The 19,345-nt window shown below is 46.4% G+C and overlaps 1 protein-coding gene across 1 annotated transcript in view; it reads left to right on the top strand.

Annotated features, from left to right (window-relative positions):
• Nucleotides 1–19,345, top strand: part of SRCIN1 (SRC kinase signaling inhibitor 1) — a 922,972-nt gene that overhangs the window by 399,851 nt on the left and 503,776 nt on the right. The window contains exons 4-5 of the mRNA XM_086924314.1: nucleotides 17,016–17,211; nucleotides 18,283–18,481. Of these exons, the coding sequence (XP_086780440.1) occupies nucleotides 17,016–17,211; nucleotides 18,283–18,481 (395 nt within the window). The remainder of the gene's footprint in view (nucleotides 1–17,015; nucleotides 17,212–18,282; nucleotides 18,482–19,345) is intronic.

The raw sequence follows: 19,345 nt of genomic DNA, 5'->3' as shown, positions 1-19,345 counted from the left end.
GAGTCAAGAGATCTGGGTTAAATCATCATTCTTTTGCTCACCACGCCACCCATCTTAGACCCAGCCATATGCAAATAAATCTTGACCTTGCCCCTCATGGGAACAGTCTAGCCTGAACTCCTAAGCCAGGTCCTCATTGGACCAGAAACAAGCGTCCTGGGCCTGGTTTCAGGGTATTACGCCTCATCAGTCAGGCTAACTTGGATCCAGTGGCACAGTAAGCCCGGTTTCTTTCTGGAACTGTGACCCTCAAACTGATCTTTTAGTTGCAACCAAGAAAGTGGTCTGGGGGATTGGTCATGAAGGCTGAACCTGGTTCTCCAGTTCCAAACTCGGCAGCTCTGACCACAGTGCCACATCCTCTCCTCCACTGAACACCATACTGCCCCATTGATAGAAACTTGCACTGCCTTCAGCTACAACCCAATTGTGGCCCGCTATAAACTCCTGGATGCGACACAATTCAAATTACGCATTAGACAAGAGTAATATGCTGCCTAAAAAAAGTTACTAAATCTTGGAAAAAGCAAACACTCATAAGTAATGCAAGTTTAAGTAAAGCATGTGAAATGTAAGCAGAAACAACATGATTACCTTGATGCTTTTACATTAATTATTCAGATATCAGTGAGTGCTTTGGCCAGCTCCTACCTCTGACGGTTGCACTTAAACACTTGTGTGCCGCTTTATCGACAGTCAAGTCCCGGGAACAAGTGACAAGACCAATCCTGTGCCTCTGGTTCAGAAAAGTACACATGTTCAGAGAGCACAGCAGAGGCTGAGAAGTTGACTGTTTTGCCAACTATCTCTGTCTAGGCTGATGCAGGGGCCTAGAAAGGAATGGACCCAGCAGGCTGTAAAACTATAACATCCTGAGCAAGAGGCTCAGGTAATGTGACTTCTCAGCTGGGGGGTGCGAAAAGGAAAAAGAAAGCTACCACCCGCTGGTGTGTCCAATCTTCGAAGCATGTGTGTGCTTCTGGTCACCAAAAGGGTTGTGTGATTGTGGGAAAACAGCAGGCAAGACCTGCTCCATGGATCACCCTCGTGATGGCTGGTACCCACAGAGCTGACTCACAAGAAGGCTGGTTGGGGCACGGCTAATTGATCTGTTAAATTCTGGCCTGCCTGCTCAGCGCTGTTCATGAATATTATCTCTCTGACGCATAGCATTTTAAATATGAAGGCACAGTTGCATGTTCTCATATGTTACACAATTTTAGCATGCTGGGCTGCCTCATTGGCAGTGTGCCTCAATTGCAGTATTATCAGAGGGGCGCTAGAATACGTGACTAATGCATTTTAATGCGGGGATGCGCACACACCAGCATTAAAATGTGTTAGTCAAAAGCCTGATGCGGCCCTACCCTAACCCAGCCCTTAAACTGCGAAAAGTAAAATTATAATAATGTTATTATAATTTTATTTTTCCTGCTCAATGAGAGCATTTGTTAAAGTTTTCGTGTTAATCGCAGCGCCCATCATGAACTGAAATCAACATGAAAACTTGAAAAAATGCACACAATCACCCTGCAACCCAGCTCAATTAAGAAAAGAAGTGCAGCAACAGAGCTGCTAAGGTTTCAAATTGCTGTGTGGGACGGTTTCAAATCTGCCTTAACACCGTTCACGTGGATCTGTATGTGAGGAAATGCACAGTCTTTTCACTTTTTTAAGCAAAAGTTTAGAGTGATATTTAGCACTGCACCCACACGCGCACCTGGTTACTGGCGCACACAGCCTTGGTTGCAGCGCACATAGACCTTACACTGCCACACACAGGGGAAAAGAATTAGAGGGAACATTGATCCTGTGTATGGAGGTGCTATGACTTTAGAGGTGAATAGACTGACAGAACATCTTCCTGGTCCCTATTCACGCAGCAAAGTCTCTAAATACAAAAGCAGTCAAACTGAGAAGGTGTCATCTGGCAAACCACATGTGATATATTCACCACGAGGTGGCACCGGGCGACTTCCAACAGGGGAGTACATCCTGGCTGAATCTGTTTGTCAGCATTGAGAAAATGTAGAGTCCGCAATACTGCACACTTGAATTTCCACCAAGGTATTTGTTAGGAGTGGCATTCCAGCTGGAATATAAGGACTGCTGCACTTATTTCCACTGTTAGCTCGGCGGCCTTGAGTTCTGAAGAAGATTCAGCAGACCAGGTCCAAGTCATTCTTATCGTCCTGGAGAGAGCCAAGAGTGTGGTACCAAGACTTCCTAAGCCTGAGCATTTGCTCTTCGATCAGGCTTCTACTTCAAGAGTACCTTCTTTCTCTGCAATAGGGCAGGTTCCTGCATCCAAGTCTCCACAACCTGCACTTCCATTCATGGAGATTGAATAATGGCTCCTAAATGCGTTTGACTTGCCAGCAGAGGTGATTTATGGCATCCTTACTGTCAGACATCCTTCCACAAAGTCGATCTATGGTGGATGCTGGGACACATTTTTTGACTGGTGTGCCGAAACACTGAGCCCCTACAGGTCAAATATTCGGTTATTCCTTTATTTAGTCTTTTTTTAATCCATCAGTGTCTTTCAGTGGGCAAATTGAAAGGTTATTTGTCAGCCCTTTCAACCATTCTGGTTTAACCTGGCCACCCGTTTTCAAGTCACCAGTTGTGATGTATTTTTTTTAAAGATGTATCCCGAACAATTTGTTTGCCCCAGTAGATTTTGAACTTGGTCATGACATTTCTTATGCACACACCTTTTGAGCCTATGCACAGCTGTTCCCTAAGGCTTTAAATTCTGAACCCACACTCATTGTAATTATGTCAGGAGATATGATGCTGAGTGGGTGAACTACAGGCATTTTCGGTGTAATCACCCTACACCACCTTCTTTCAGGACAAATTGGTGCACAGGACCGAAGTGGCCTTCCTACCAAAAGTCATGACGCTCTTCCACGTTGGCCAATCAATCACTCTGCAGTATTTTTTGCCACACCTCACCCCTTGATAGAGGAAGAGAGACTCCATCGCCACAAACCCAAAAGGGCACTGAGCGTTTTATATCAACTTCAAAAATGACAGTTGTGCGGGTGATAGGCTCTTCTTGGGGTTTTCTGGTGCAAAGAAACACAAGGCAATGCAAAAGAGGACCCTGTCATGTTGGATAACCCTCTACATCAAAATCTGCTACGCCACCACCTAGAAGCAGCCCACTGAAGGCCTGTGCAAAGGTGAAGGCCACTACAGTGGCGTTGGCAAGAGGTGTAACTGTTTAGACACCTGCCAGGCTGTGACGTGGAGTTCTATGCATACGTTCACAAAATGCTACTTTAGTCAGGTCCTGGCAGGGACGTCATATCACCAGTTTGCTTCTGCAGACTTTGTAGTCTAAGCCCACACTCCAGAACCTCCATCTTTTGGAGGTACTGCAATGGGACTCCTTACTATTGTTAGGAATCTGCTGTTAAAAGTTTCGATCAGAAGAACTACTTACTTGCATTTGGTTACACTATTTCTGTTGGATACACTATATGACACTAGATTCCTTGCTCTTCTCCCACCTCCCCATTGTGTGTAGTGTTGTTTTTACCATCATGCAAAGGTCCCAAGTTAGGAATCATAACACAGTCTCGGACATTCCGTTTTTTGCTCTGCATCTGAGAGCGTGGAAGCAGACAGATACAAGAAATTGATGTCGGAGTGCAGGAGTGGCTCTTATATTCGGCTCTAGTCCCATCACTGCTGCAGTGGTATGGAGTCACCGTTGAGCCACATGGTGGCACCTACCAGCTCACATGAGCATTACTGAAGAATTCTTCATAGCCAGTCTTGCACCCTTGGATATTAAAAAGGTGAGGAGGCTGCATCTAGAAAGAGTATCAAGCAAAAAACCGCCTTACGGATGGTAAGTAAACGTGTTCATCCGAGCCATTTATAATTACATAAGCCAGCCTTCCAGTCAATTGCTTCTGTCATGTGCAAATTAGATGTAGTCCTACTGCAAAGAGAACAGCCCAATCCAAACTGCCTTTCTAGACAGTAACACAAGCAACCTTACTGTTGAGACCAAACTGACAGATATGGGTTTGGGTTGAGCCAAATAAAAATGAGCATGGGATCCACATCTCTGCAAACGTTGTTGCCATTATTGCATCTCACTTAGAAAACTAAAAGACAATAGTGATGGATGCAGTGCTTGAATTAATCTCCGATACTGATAATTATCCAGGCTATACCCCAGGCTGTTTTTTATTTTTTGCACTATGCATTACAGACTGAGACGAGCCATTTGGAAATCACACATAGTCCTGCTGCAGTTGAAACATTCCAGTTCAAAGTGCAAGGTCAGTTCAGATCATTACAGGAACACAATTAACTTGATGTACTATCATTTTATAATACACCAACGTGTTTGGCTTTATGTACAACCTGAGTAATTATCAGTGGCTGAGCTTAATAATTCCACCCATTAAACTGTTTCACCTCCTTGCCCACCCTTTCTGATTAGTCAAACTAGTTACAACTATTCTACTATGCTTTAGAGTGCGCGGATCAGTGCAAGTTCACATAATGTTCCTGCTGCAAAAATGTTATAACTTTATCAATGATCCTCAGTTTGTTACAATCGCTGAGAGGCGATTATACTTGTATGCCGCTTTTGCCGACTACGGCCCAGCTTTAGGTCCATAGATCCTCCGGCTAAAGCACAGGCTCAAAGGCAAATTACCAACTTGAGAAGGGAACCTGGTGGACTGTAGTCCCCCAACCACCTGTGCATTACTTCAAAATGGTGCTTTCTGGACAACTATCAGTCCGGTGAGACTTAAAGGATTATCTGGATTGGTTAATGAGTTGTGAAACTCCTTTCACCATGGATGGGCACACGCAAGAAACCTACACTATATAATTTTAAGACTTTTATTAAAATCAACATCCTATTCAAGTGCAGATAATATGTATGGATGTAGCAATAAAAACAAACACAGTTGTGGCAATGAAAGCTAAAAAAAAGCAAAATATAAAAAAGAATCGCAATATTGTGACCATGTTTAAGTAGTCCTTTACATGGAATCAGTCTTTGTTAACCAACCCATCCCTTCTAGCCCCTATCTAACCTGTTTTAGCACTAAAGTGCTTGCATGAGTTTTTTTTAGGTGGAGCCGAGCATGCATACCATAGCTGAACAACAAACCTGTTCTGTTCCTCGAGAAAGTTGCTCTCTATCTCTTTCCTAGTTGTGTTGTTCCAGAGGAGCAAGACGATAAAGCTGTGCTGGCTCCAAGGAGCCCATGACTTTCATTAGCGATATTTGCAGTTCAGCTCACACAACCCAGTCTCCCAGGATTCAAGGCTTAAGATTTCACTCTGTCTAATACTTGTATGTACAAGGCTTAAGCACACATTTCTGATTATGTTGAAAAGGGCAGCCCTAATGATGAATGATGTAAAATGCAAAAATGTGCATATTAAATTGTTGTACCTTCATTAAATTAAAGCACATACAAATCAGATTGATGCATCTTTGAATAATTGATGTACTATTAACTTATAACACACCAACGTTATATGTTGTACATTTACAGCCAATGCTAAATTAAATACACAAGTGTTGTGGGAACATAGTCCTTGTACCCGGAGCTTGGGCTGGAATATTTTGTTTCCTCAGCAGATTTTACACTGGTGCAGTCGGACTACCTCCGCAATACACAATTGAGATAATATAGGAAAGTGCAGGAACTGGTTCTTATAAAGATCAGCTCTAAGCACGCTTAACGTTTTATGGTGCCATTGTAGATTGTGAGTCCATGATCACGCCCAGGTTTTTAGGTCTCGCCTGATCCAGCGCATGCGCTGGACTGGTCGAGACATTTAGTAGGTGACTTTTCAAAGTGCTACTAGCTGGCTACTGGCTTGCGTTCACAAGAGCGTGCACACGCGCAGCCGCCATCTGCCTCCTCCATCAAGGGTCATTAAGATACTTGTTTTTATTTCCCGTGCTTTCCCCACTGCCTCCGTCCGATCACTTTCACTTTCGTTTGAATCCAAATAAATTACCTTTTCGAGTTGCATCAAAATAGTCTTATTATTATGAGTCTTATGAATAAACCTATTGGTCTCAAACTTTGTAGTCACTTCCGTGCACAACCACTACCAACTACACAAATTGGTATCGGACCTAATTTAATTGCTCCCAACACTCAACTTGCATGGATTACAGTACGCACACACACACAACCACACTCACACACACACACAACCACACAAAACCGCACACACACCCACACACACACCCACACCTACAACCACACACAACCACATACACACCCACACACACAACTACACACACAACCACACACACACACACACACACACACACACACAACCACACCCACACACCCACAACCACACCCACAACCACACCCACACATACACAACCAAGCACTCAACCACACACATAACTACACACACATAACTACACACACACACACACAACCACACCCAAACACACACCCAAACACACAACCACACACACAACCACACACACAACCACACACACACACTCACAGCCACACACACACAACCACACACCCACCCACAAACACAAACAACCACCCACAACCACAAACACACAACCACCCACAACCACACATAACCACACACAACCACACACAACCACACACACACAACCACACACACAACCACACACACAAACACACACACAACCGCACACGCATACACAACCGTACACGCATACACAACCGCACACCCACACACAACCCCACACCCGCACACAACCGCACACCCGCAAACAACCGCACACCCACACACCCACACAACCAAGCAACCAACACACAACCGCACCCACAACCACAATCACAATCACACACACAACACACACAACCACACCCAAACACACAACCACTCACACACACCACACACACACACACACACACAACCACAACCACATACACAACCACACCCAACCACACCTAACCACACCTAACCACGCACAACCATGCACAACCACGCACACAACCACGCACACAACCACACATGCACAACTACACACACACAACCACACACACAACCACACACAACCACACAGCCACACTCAACCACACACACACAACCACACACACAACCACACACAACCACACACGCATACACAACCGCACACGCATACACAACCGCACACCCACACACAACCCCACACCGCACACAACCGCACACCCGCACACCCACACAACCAAGTAACCAACACACAACCGCACCCACAACCACACTCACAACCACACACACAACACACACAACCACACCCAAACACACAACCACTCACACTCACACCCACATACACAACCACACCCAACCACACCCAACCACACCCAACCACACACACAACCACACACACAACCACACACACAACCACACACACAACCACACACACACAACCACACACACACACAACCACACACACACAACCACACACACACAACCACACACACACAACAACACACACACAACCACACACACAACCACATCTACAACCACACACAACCACATCTACAACCACACACAACCACACACAACCACACAAAACCACATACACAACCACACACCCACACATCCACACACCCACACATCCACACCCACAACCACACCCACAACCACACACACAACCACACAACCACACACACACACACAACCACACACGCACACACAACCACACACGCACACACAACCACACACGCACAGCCACACCCACAACCACACGCACAGCCACACGCACAGCCACACCCACAACCACAACCACACCCACAACCACAACCACACCCACAACCTCAACCACAACCTCAACCACACACACACAACCTCAACCACACACACAACCTCAACCACACACACAACCACACACACTCAACCACACACACTCAACCACACACTCAACCACACACTCAACCACACACTCAACCACACACTCAACCGCACCACCACGCACAACCACGCACAACCACGCACAACCACGCACAAACAACCACACACACACAACCACACACACACAACCACACACACACAACCACACACACACAACCACAACCACACACACAACCACACACACAACCACACACACACAACCACACACACACAACCACACACACACAACCACACACTCACAACCCCCCACACACAACCCCACACACACAACCCCACACCCCCCCCCCACACACACTACCACACTACCACACAACCACACACACACACACTACCACACAACCACACACACACACTACCACACAACCACACACACACAACCACACACACACAACCACACACACACACAACCACACACACACACAACCATACACACACAACCACACAACAACACACAACCACACACAACACACACACACACAACCACACACACACAACCACACCTACAACCACACTCAAAACCACACAAAACCACATACCCAACCATACACACACAGCCACACACACACAGCCACACACACAGCCACACACACAGCCACACACACACCACACATACACAACTACACACACTACACACACACAACCACACACACACAGAACCACACTCAACCACACACACACCACCACCCACAAACACACACACCCACACACACAACCGCAACAAAAAGTTTTATGAAAAATGGACTCTTTTAAAAATTATGATTCCACCAGAATCCGAGTCCTCCACAACACCCTGTTTTTGTGGTTGTCCGCTGTGAAAAGGAGACCAATATTGCCCCCATTTTTATTATTCTGTATCCTCGGTTCATTGCTGTGGTGCTTTTTTAACTTCTCTCTAGTTCATTGCGAATCTTACCGTCACTAATTCAAATTGTGTTCGCTTTGGCTTAATTGCAATGCAAACTTTATCTCAATAAGTTGCTGTAACAAGCTGCAAGTCGCTACGAAAGCCCATTCATTTGCTAATTATTTTCCACATAAGGTTGCAAGACCATAAAGTGGAGTATTCAAGATTTTGAATAGTTTCTTGTTTTAAGATGTTACTCTCTCCTGTGCACCCCACTCCTGTACTAAGGTAATGAGTGACTTGGCACCCACCTTTCAGAGGTTTTTGCATCCACCCAAGTCTGGCCTGGCACTGGTGCGTCCCAGCCTGGCACACCGGGTGATCTCCGCACCTTTTTCTAGACCCCAGCTCACTACGGTTTGCGGTCTGTCACTCACTCCTCACCTCCCTGGCACTCACCCTTTACCCCTCAATCCTGGCAGTCACTCCTCGCACCTGGCACTCGCCCTTCTCCCTCTCTGGCACTCAGCATTGACTCTGCGTGACACTCAACTGTCACCTCCCTGACACTCACCCATGTCCCTCGTGGCATTCACTACTCACACCCTTGGCACTCACCCTTCACCTTCATGGCACAAGCCCTTCAACCCCCTAGCCTGGCAGCTACCCTTCACCCCTTGTATTCACCCTTCCCCTCCCTGGCACTCACCCTTGACCCTCCTGACTCTTACGCCTCACCTCCATGGCACTCAACCTTCATCCCCCTGACCTGGCACTCATCCTTCACCTCCGTGGCCCTAGCCCTTCACCCCCTGGCCTGGCAGCTACCCCTCACCCCTGGCGCTCACCCTTGACCCTCTTGACTCTTGCGTCTCACCTCCCTGACACTCACTCCTCACCTCCCTGGCACTCACTCCTCACCTCCCTGGCACTCACTCCTCACCTCTCTGGCACTCACCCTTCACCCCATGGCCTGACAGTCACCCTTGTCCCTCTTGGCATTCACTCATCACCTCCCTGCCACTTACCCTTGACCCTCCTGGCATTAGCCTGGTTTCCCCCAAGAACAAAAAAAAAAACATTGGCAGAGCCAATAGGTCTCGCCTTTGAGTTGATGTTGTTGCACCAATGATATTGTGCTGCATAACTAAATACTTAGAAGGTCCCAAAAGCGAGACCTATTGGCTATGCCAATGCTTGTTTACCTATTTCACCAGTGTTACAATATCCTAGTTCTTTAGGCAAGTTATCATCTGGGACTCCTAACACAATGATATTTGTTTTGTTATGATGAATCTTCAATGACACCCTATCTGATCCTCAATGCCAAGTAACCTTGATGGTGCTTTGTTCGTGAAGGAAGATATGGCACATTTTCTGTAAAAGCAGTGTGCGTAAAGTAATGCATTTCAAACTAATGAATTCACCACATATGTGGTACCATATTTACTCTTTAAAGAAGAAGATGAAAAAATGTCAATCTGCCTTACAAATGACGTGGTCACAAATTGTGATCTTATCTGGGTCAGAACAACAGTTTTTCTATTCCTTGGTGACAGTTCTGCAGGAGATTAAAAATGTGTCTGTTACTCTGTTATTTAAAAGGTAATTCCTATAGATTCAGTCTCCCTCCAAATTTTTGCCGGTTTCTCTACTTCCTGTGTTCACAAGGCCTTTGAGAATGTACCCCATGGCTTAAGGGACATTCCTGAGTCGTGGTATTCTCTGTGCTTGGCTTTCTCCAGATTGCTACTTATTGCTGCGGTATCACTACACTAATTATGTTCAGTACATAAGTAGCTTCTTAAGACCATAGTTGGATACCTAAGAGAGTAAATATTATCAGCGTTAGCACTACCTTGCCTACGCCTTCCCTCACAGTCAGTTTTCTCTCCTCATTACATATCGACAAGCCCAACTGCAGAAACGGCTTTCAGAATACTTTACAACTCCTCATTGTACTCATTATAAATGGTTAAGCTTATCCTATCCTATTTAATGCGCTCCTACAATATGTGGATGAGACTAAAACTGGGTAGTGTTGAAGAGAATTCTCCAAAATGATTTCCCTAGCATCCTGGTGAAGAGTTCACCAATGCATTATTCAGTGATCGTGGAGAGAGTTCAGTGCAACATTATCTGAGGTCTCTTCCCTCATGCAAACACTTCTTAACCCCTCCCACGCTCATGACGAGCTCAGCTCGTCATGAGCCACGGTGCTCGTGTGCTCATGACGCGCTGAGCTCGTCATAACGTACCGAACGTTCGCACGCGGGTCTAATTTCCCCGCTGTGCTGAACGTTCTTAACAACGGGTGTGGCCATGCTGAGCTTGGCTCGTCATGAGCACACTAGCACCGTGGCTTATGACGAGCTGAGCACGTCATGAGCACCAGGGCGCTGTGCGTGCCCCCCGCCCCCCAGCACAGCGGGGGAATTAGCCCCGCAGGCAAGGGATTAATATATGCATTATTTTGCCTACGGTTCCCAAAGGTTATAATTATACACGGGTAATAGCGAAACTCCACACCAATATTCCTATAAAGTTTCTATTCCATTGGAGTACAAGCAGGGTTCACAAGAATGCTTAATCATATCAGCAAGACAATTTACCATACAAGGTAACAAGATTATTGAGAAACCTGTCACCATTGACAACTGATGATAATCTGTGGTTACTAAAGCTAGAGCTGTGCTTCACCCTAAATAACTCTTTCATCTCATCTTGGCATGCTAACCTGCACGCAGGTAATATTCTGCCCTTAACATCGCCTTGCGGAGGCGTGGTCTGTGGAGCAGCGGAATGGCCGCTCTTTGACATAATCCTACTACATGGTGTCATGGTGGGCCTCTATCCGACTCCCTTGCAGTGGTGACCTGCTGTGGATCGTAGCGGCGGACAGCTCGCGCTCTGAGGGGGCTTCACGGCGCATTGGCGTGGGAGATGCCTGAGACCTGCGCGGCCTTTGTCTGCTGCGGTGTAAGGAGGCCGGCTGCTTCAAAAATTGAGCCGGGCCTTCGGCGGCGCTGTGGGCCCAGAGGTACAGGCGAGGGTGAGGAGCTTGGCTGCGACCCTGACTGGCTGCGGACGGTGTCTGCGGGGCAGAGAAGCGCTGAATCCTTGCGGTGCCTGGCCCCTCTATTCCTGGAGGACACTTGTGGTCGGAGCGCGGTGAGGCCTCGGGGTGGTGAGGGGGAGCTTTGGCCGCCATCTTACCGACTTTGTGATCGGACGGCGGGGGCCTACGGTTATAATACGTGGAAGTGCCCCGCTCTCCCCAGAGGACGAATCCTTGCTTGCTGTGCCTGGGGGGTCGACCGGTGGAGCAGGGACACTCGGAGCGGTGAGTGCACCTTGTACAATCCGCCCGACACTCTGCCTGCGGCGAGAAGTAGAAGGCTGTCGGGAGAGGGGAGCCATTTTGTGGCGCATGAGGGCAGGCCTGATATGGAAGGGAGCTAACTACAGAAGATAGCCTAATACCCGTGGCAGCTCCTCACGCTGCATTTACCTGGAACAGTGTGGGAAGGTATAGTGGAACTGTGATCCCTGGAGCACTTGCTGTGCTTATACCCTGCTGCCCGATCGCCACGCTTGGAGGTTGAGTATTGCAGGTGCGGGCGGGAGCCCTTACAGGTTATCGTTGCTGCACGTTGGTGGTGGACTCCCTGGGACACTGTGGTGGGTCTGTTTTCCTCTAGCCACCTACCTGCTGCCTTGAACTAAGCTTGCTGTCCGATACCTGTGCTGGGCATGTGTCTCCGTGGGGTCCCTCCTGTCCACCGGGACGGCCTAGGCCCCTCTGTACTTTGTGCTGCGAGGCGACCTGGGGGCATACCTCCCCTCCCCTCCCCTGGCTGACGCTGATGCTGCGGTTTGCTGGAGTGGATTGTGTGGACACTTACATTTCTGTGGTGGAAAGTTCTGGAATCTACGTAGATCCACAAAATTCCACCCTCCCTGCATTCCCCAAAGTCTCCCAAGAAAAATGGTACCTTCACTTCTGTGGGTAGGCCTAGTGCCCGTGACAGGAAACGGCCCAAAACGCAACATGGACATACCTCATTTTCACAGTGAAAACTGACCCTTTTTTGCAAAGTGCCTAGCTGTAGATTTGAACCCTAGCTCTGCCGGCACCCAGGGAAACCTAGCAAACCTATACATTTTTGAAAGCTAGACACCCTGGGGAATCTAGGATGGGGTGACTTGACTGGCTCTCACCAGGTTTTATTACCCAGAATCCCTAGCAAACCTAAAAATGTGATTTTTTTAAAAACCCCACATTTTCCGCACATTTCTGTGTTGCAAAGTTCTGGAATCTGCGTGGACCCACACAATTCCACCCACCCCGCATTCCCCAAAGTCTTCAGAGAAAAATGGTACCTCACTTGTATGGGTGGATCAGGTATCCGCAACAGGCAAGGGCCCAAAACATATTGAGGAGACATCAAAATTGCCTATCCCCAAATGACCTGGTTTTGCAAAGGGGGTCACCTGGGTTTTTGGCCCAGTGTTCGGCGGCCAGCTAGGGAAACCTACCAAACCCACACAATCCTGAAAACTAGACACCCGGGGGTTTATAGGGCGGTATGGCTTGTGTGGATCCCCCAATGTTTTCTTACCCAGATTCCCCTGAAAACCTCATTTAGCTGAAAAAATCACTTTTTCCACACATTTTTGTGTGGGAAAGCTGTGGCATCACTGGGCTGGCACAAATTTGCTACTACCCAGCGTTCCTCCAGGTCTCCCGATAAAATGGTGCCTCATTCGTATGGGAGGCCCAATTACCCGCGACAGGCAAGGGCCCAAAACGTATTGAGGAGACATCAAAATTGCCATATCAAAAAACGTTTTGGGCCCTTGCCTAACTGACCATCTACTAAGTTCTAACAGAGGATGAACATGGCAAGCATCATTGACCCATAAGTACTATAGTAAATTCAGTGCGAGAGTGGCAGCAATGGATTTGGATCCTTGGGTGAAGAGGAAGTCATGACTTGTATCTATTCTACCTTTACTATCTGCCTTCTACCTTTGCAATATTCCTCAGAAAGTGCACCTACCATAAGCTGTTATAACCCGTTCGTGTGTCTGTCTTCATCAGAGTTCTGACTAATCCTGTCTAATTGGGAAGAGACCCTATACTAATGCCTTCCATCTCTAGATAATTGAAGCTTGAGAAAACATTTCTGTCACGTGCTATCAATGCTCTCACTGTGCTAAATCCAACTCCTTCCAGTTTGTGGATGCAAGTTGGGAGGTGCCTGAGTATGCCGCAAAGCCATTCCTCAAGCTGAGCAAACAATATCTACCTTTGAAACTAAGGCAAACATGCTGGAAATTTTCAAAAGCTTTCTAAAGTGAACACCATAACTATGAAGAATGGTTGAATGTGAAACACGGGTACTCCGTGACAACGTGGCATATGTTCTGTCCACCAGTATGTGCAGTGTGGGGACTATCATGCACTTGTGAATTGGCGAACTGCGCAGCTACCACATTCTCAAAGCATATAAAGGTGTTGAGAAGTCCATGATTTCCTGAAGTAGAGGAAGAAATATTCTGCAGCTGCTTGTGTAGTGAAGGATTGGCCCACAGACAGTAGGTATCCATTCACACCAATTGAAAGGTTTACCTATTGGCAGCTCCACCTCAGTCAATTTCCCAGTATTTTGCTTTATTGTGATACAACATAAAGCAAGTAGGAAAACAGAAGGCAGGCTTACTTGGGCACTGGGGAAAGTAAACACGAGTCTCCTGCCTTTTTCCCTGCATCAAGCACACTTTACAAAGACAACATGGTCGCTCCCTTTTTGGTGTTGCAGGAATTTTATCAGCAAGTGTCGCTCCTACAGCCTTGCCACGTCCTCCAGAACTCATGAAGTGGAGGCTGCTGCTTCTGTAGCGTTGAGACTTTCAATCACAGACAACGGAAAGTCAAGAAAAGGCATGAGTCTTCTTATGGTTGTCTGACGATAAACAACATATGCATTGTATGTTGCCATCTGGATCAGGTGAGGTATTCTTATACCAAGTGCGAGTTTTACGACTTGCATTGTATGGCTGAAGAACCTGGTCGTTCTTGTCCATTCCGCCCATGTTCTTGTTGTGATCAAGTATACAGGTGGGCTTGTGGACTTCGGCCATCGGACCCCAAATCGTGACCTGGTAAGTGCTCTCAGCATGAATTGTAGTGAGCACGCACATGTCACGCCTACCTGAGAACTGGAGTGCGAGCAGTAAGTTGGAAGGCAGCGCAGTGCTTTGGGATTTCAGGAGCTCCTTGCAAACAAGCTCCTGCGGGAATCCTTTGCGGTGAGAACTAATTGTACCGCAAGCCACTGTGCCAGCTTTGTGAAGCTCACTGAACAGCTCTACTCCTGTATAGAAATTGTCCACATAAAGGTTATAACCTTTGTGAAAAAGTGGCTGGACAAGCTAGCATACTATCTTTCCTCTGACCCCTAGCGTGGGAGGGCAACCTACAAGGTTAAGAGTTGTGTCCTTCCCGGTATACACTCTCAAGCTGTACACATAGCCTGTCGAGCTTTCACACAGCATGTACAGCTTGATGCCATAGCGAGCACGTTTGCTTGGAATGTCCTGCCTAAACAGCAGCCGCCTTTTATACAAGATCAAGGACTCATCAATGGCTACATTCTTTCCAGGAGTATAAACCTCTGGAAACCTGGCAGACAAATGTTCCACGATAGGCCGAATTTTGAACAACCTGTCATGGTCTGGATGGTCCCGGGGCAATGCAGCAGAATTGTCATTGAAATGAAACATGCGCTTTAATAGCAAAAAACGATCTCTTCTCATTTATGGTGCGAAGATGGGGGTTGATCAAACCGTGCGAGTAGACCAGTAGGATAGCAAGGTTGGTTTCTGCACTACCTCCATTTTAAGCCTGAGCCCAAAAATATCTCCAACTCCCCTAAAGAAGTTTGAGTCCACTTGCGTGCCCTAGAATGAGGCCCAAGAGAGTCTGCATGCTCCCTCAGAAATTGTTTGGCACGCAAATTTGTTTGCTGCACAATTTCGTCAAGAAAGTCAACACCCAAAAAGAGATGGACGTAGTCGATTGGCAAAAAATTTGCAGTTTCGACTTTACATCCAGTGTCACCAGTGAAAGGCAGAATTTGGGGCTGAACTAAATTGGGAGGCTGCCAAGACAGCGCTTCGTCTTTGCTTGCGGCTGCATGTGCCTGCTCTCTGGGTTGCTCTAACCTGCTACTGGTGTCCCGCTGCACAGACTGTGCTGGCAAAGGGAAAGCACGACAGACATAGTCTTCTTCAGAATCGCTGGAAGATGAGTTGTCAGATGGAACTGTGCTATCTCAGTATCTGCTGTCTCAGTCTCTGATCCTGCCTCAGAGCTGGACTTCAGAACCAGAGGGCCCTGGGCAGCATTCATCCAACGATACACCATCTCTGCTAGTACCTAAAACTATCCTTTTAAAACACTATCCTACTTATGTACGTAGGCTGTTGTTGATTTCAAAGTGTAGGTTGGTGTGTGCATGAGTGAATGTGTAACAGTCACTAATGACAAAGTCACTTTACCTTTCCTTTGCGAAATCCGTACGCTCTCCAAAAAAACTAAGAAAGAGAGAAAAAAGACACAGTATTACTTTACCTTGCCACATACTCCTCATCGCAGTCTTTCACTGGTGGAAAGCCAGTGTGACAATCATTTTGGCACCCTCCCATAACTTTCAATAAAAATTTGTTATTCAGCGTCAAGATGCCTATGGCCCAAATTGTATGTCACAGGTATGCATTATCAGGAAAGCCCTGCCACATATGTCTATATTCCATCTAAAGATTGACTTCATACTTCTAAGCCTGCATCAAGTTTGAGGACTGAGTCTAGTCCACCCATTTATGCTACACTCGCTAATCTCTCAAAATCTGGAATTCCACTGGTAATGCATTTGAAAATAAATTCAATGCCTCTTTTCAACTATATCTGTCTTGCATGAGCGCTACACATTCTCATTACCTGAAGATCCTAGAGCGTACCTTTCTTAATCCATTTAGTTTTACTATTTTGTTATTTCCATCTCAACAATAAGTTATTTAATTGATTTTTTCCCAGCACAATAAATGGGGTAGGAGAACTGTTTTAACTAATTTGAACCACATCCTTTGTTATATCCAGTCATGCAAAACAAATGATTTGCCTTCCATACTTTGTAGGTGTTGTGATATAAGGCAGGCGAAACGGGATTTAATTTCTTCTATAACTGATATGAGTTGACTTTGTTTATTGCAGACACGAAGCACACGGCACTCCCAGGGATCCCAGCCCGGCCTGGCAGATCAAGCGGCCAAACTCTCCTTTGCTTCAGCAGAATCTCTAGAAACCATGTCGGAAGCTGACCTACCCCTTGGGTTCAACAGGATGAACCGGTTCAGGCAAAGCCTGCCTTTATCCCGGTCTACCAGCCAAACCAAGCTCCGATCACCAGGTAAGGACATTCTCTTCTATGTCAGCATGATATGATTGTACCCTAGCATTCACAGCCTTATTCTCATGCTGCCTCTGATCAAGTTTCCTTGTCACTAAACCCTCTTGTGTGGTAGCATATCCTTACAGCGCCCTCTATGTTGTCACTACACCCTTTCTGCTCAAGCTATCTAGGCACCCTCCCTTTCCATCCTGTTTTGTGAGAACAATCCTGTCAAGCTGTTGTAAGGAGCAGGTCTTTTAAAAAGTCATCTGTTCCTATGCCAACATTTTTTCAGGGTATTTTGTATTGCACTATACTGTTGAAAGGGCGTATTTCTTTGTTCAACTTCAACTTCTTTTGGAATCCTCTTTGAACTCACATGTTCTTAGCGAATCTTCCAACGACCTCCAAAAGTATCCTGCTGTGTTAGCCTACATGAACTACCCCTAACCTTTTCCTTCATGTACTGATTAATGAGATTTTCTGTGTGCTCACTAGGGTGTTTCCCCCTAATTTATGCATTATAGGCATGCCAGTTCAATGCTCTAGTCTTGTGATTTTGGGAACCTTCTATGATTCTTATGAAAGCCACTGTGCCGTACGTTGCACACAATATGGGAAGCTTACCTTTTGCAGTACAAAGCATATTGTGTAAAAAGTGATTTGACCAATGAGTAGAACAGATTAGGATGTTATTTGTGCACAGATATTCTCACGCGCGAGATGATGGCCTGTCTACAAAAAGCACATTTTAGAAGTGTGTCAGTGTGGAGCAAAGCATGCATTACAAAGCTGATTTTGTTTGCGGACGGTCATACTATGTGTAGCTTGTCTTGTGAGTTATGAATTTGCACTGAGGTAAACTTGCCTTAAGTGTTGATATTTCTTTTGAGGAATCGGTGGCTTGTGAATTGTGGATTTCATTGTGGATTTCATTTGCTTGTTGTGGATTTAAACTGCAGAAGTCCGCTTTGTATGTTATAGATCGGAACTTTAGCAAAGTAGAGGATTCATGATGTGTTACGTGTGTATTGTAGCACCAGGCATATGTGAAACGCACTGATTTGTTATGTTTTTGTTGCACTGTAGGGGTCCTCTTCTTGCAGTTTGGGGATGAATCGCGGCGGGTGCACATCACTCATGAGATCAGCAGCATGGACACTCTCCACGCCCTCATCGTTCATATGTTCCCACAGAAGCTCACCATGGGGATGCTCAAATCCCCCAACACTGCCATCCTTATCAAGGACGAATCACGTAACGTCTTCTATGAACTAGAAGATGTCAGGTGAGGACCTAAATGTTCCAGCCTTCCTTTAAGGGAGGCCACAGAAATCAAGACCACGGTCACAATTAGATTCCAAAACAATAATTTAATCTGTTTAGCCTCTCCTATGCCATTGCCCTTCTTACTTTCAGGCAGCACCAGTCCCTACATTTTTTCACACAGTAGATCACCCCAGTATCCACTCAGAGGTGTAGTAGTCCAGTGTTTATCCAGTATTATGGGTGTCTTTCATAGATTCACATGCCTGAACCATTCCCCGTCGTCGGGATGGGAGTCCCTGGTACATAAAAAAGAAATGTCCTATAGACATATGTAGAAAAGTAGGCCTAGAGGCCTCACCTTAGTAACATATCCATGTCCTTTTGTAAAAAGGACCAAATTGTAGAGAACAGCCAATCAGCTGCCACCTCCCTCTAGAACAATTCCTCTCAGGAGCCTCAGATTTTCTGCTGCACGTTATGCTAAGGGAGTCTCCACTTGAGTTCTGCTCAGGATTGTTTATTCAAAGCTTTTCTTCAACCTTTTGGATTTTTTTTCAGTCAAGTGAAAGCTGTATACTATGGCTGACACTCCTAAGAAGGGTCTTTTTAGAGCTTGCAGCTCCTGTGGAAAGAAAAGGCTCCACATAGATGACCAGCACAAGGACTGCCTGTACCCTGATCATTCAGCTAAGGACTGCAAGGTATGTCGAACATTTTCAACAAAAACCCTTTAAGACCGTGAAGGACGCCTTTTGATCTGGCTCCAAAGGCTTAAGGACAGAGACAATTTGGAATCATCTGAGGAAGGTGAGGGCTCTTCAGTCTCCTCAAGAATGTCTCTTAAAAGGCCATGGGTAGCTTCCCCTAGCCCTCTGGACGCTCC

Source organism: Lissotriton vulgaris, chromosome 5 (genome assembly GCF_964263255.1).
Source record: "Lissotriton vulgaris chromosome 5, aLisVul1.2, whole genome shotgun sequence".
NCBI lineage: Eukaryota > Metazoa > Chordata > Amphibia > Caudata > Salamandridae > Lissotriton > Lissotriton vulgaris.
The sequence above is the reverse complement of the archived record's forward strand: the minus strand, read 5'-3'. Positions and strand labels throughout refer to the sequence as shown.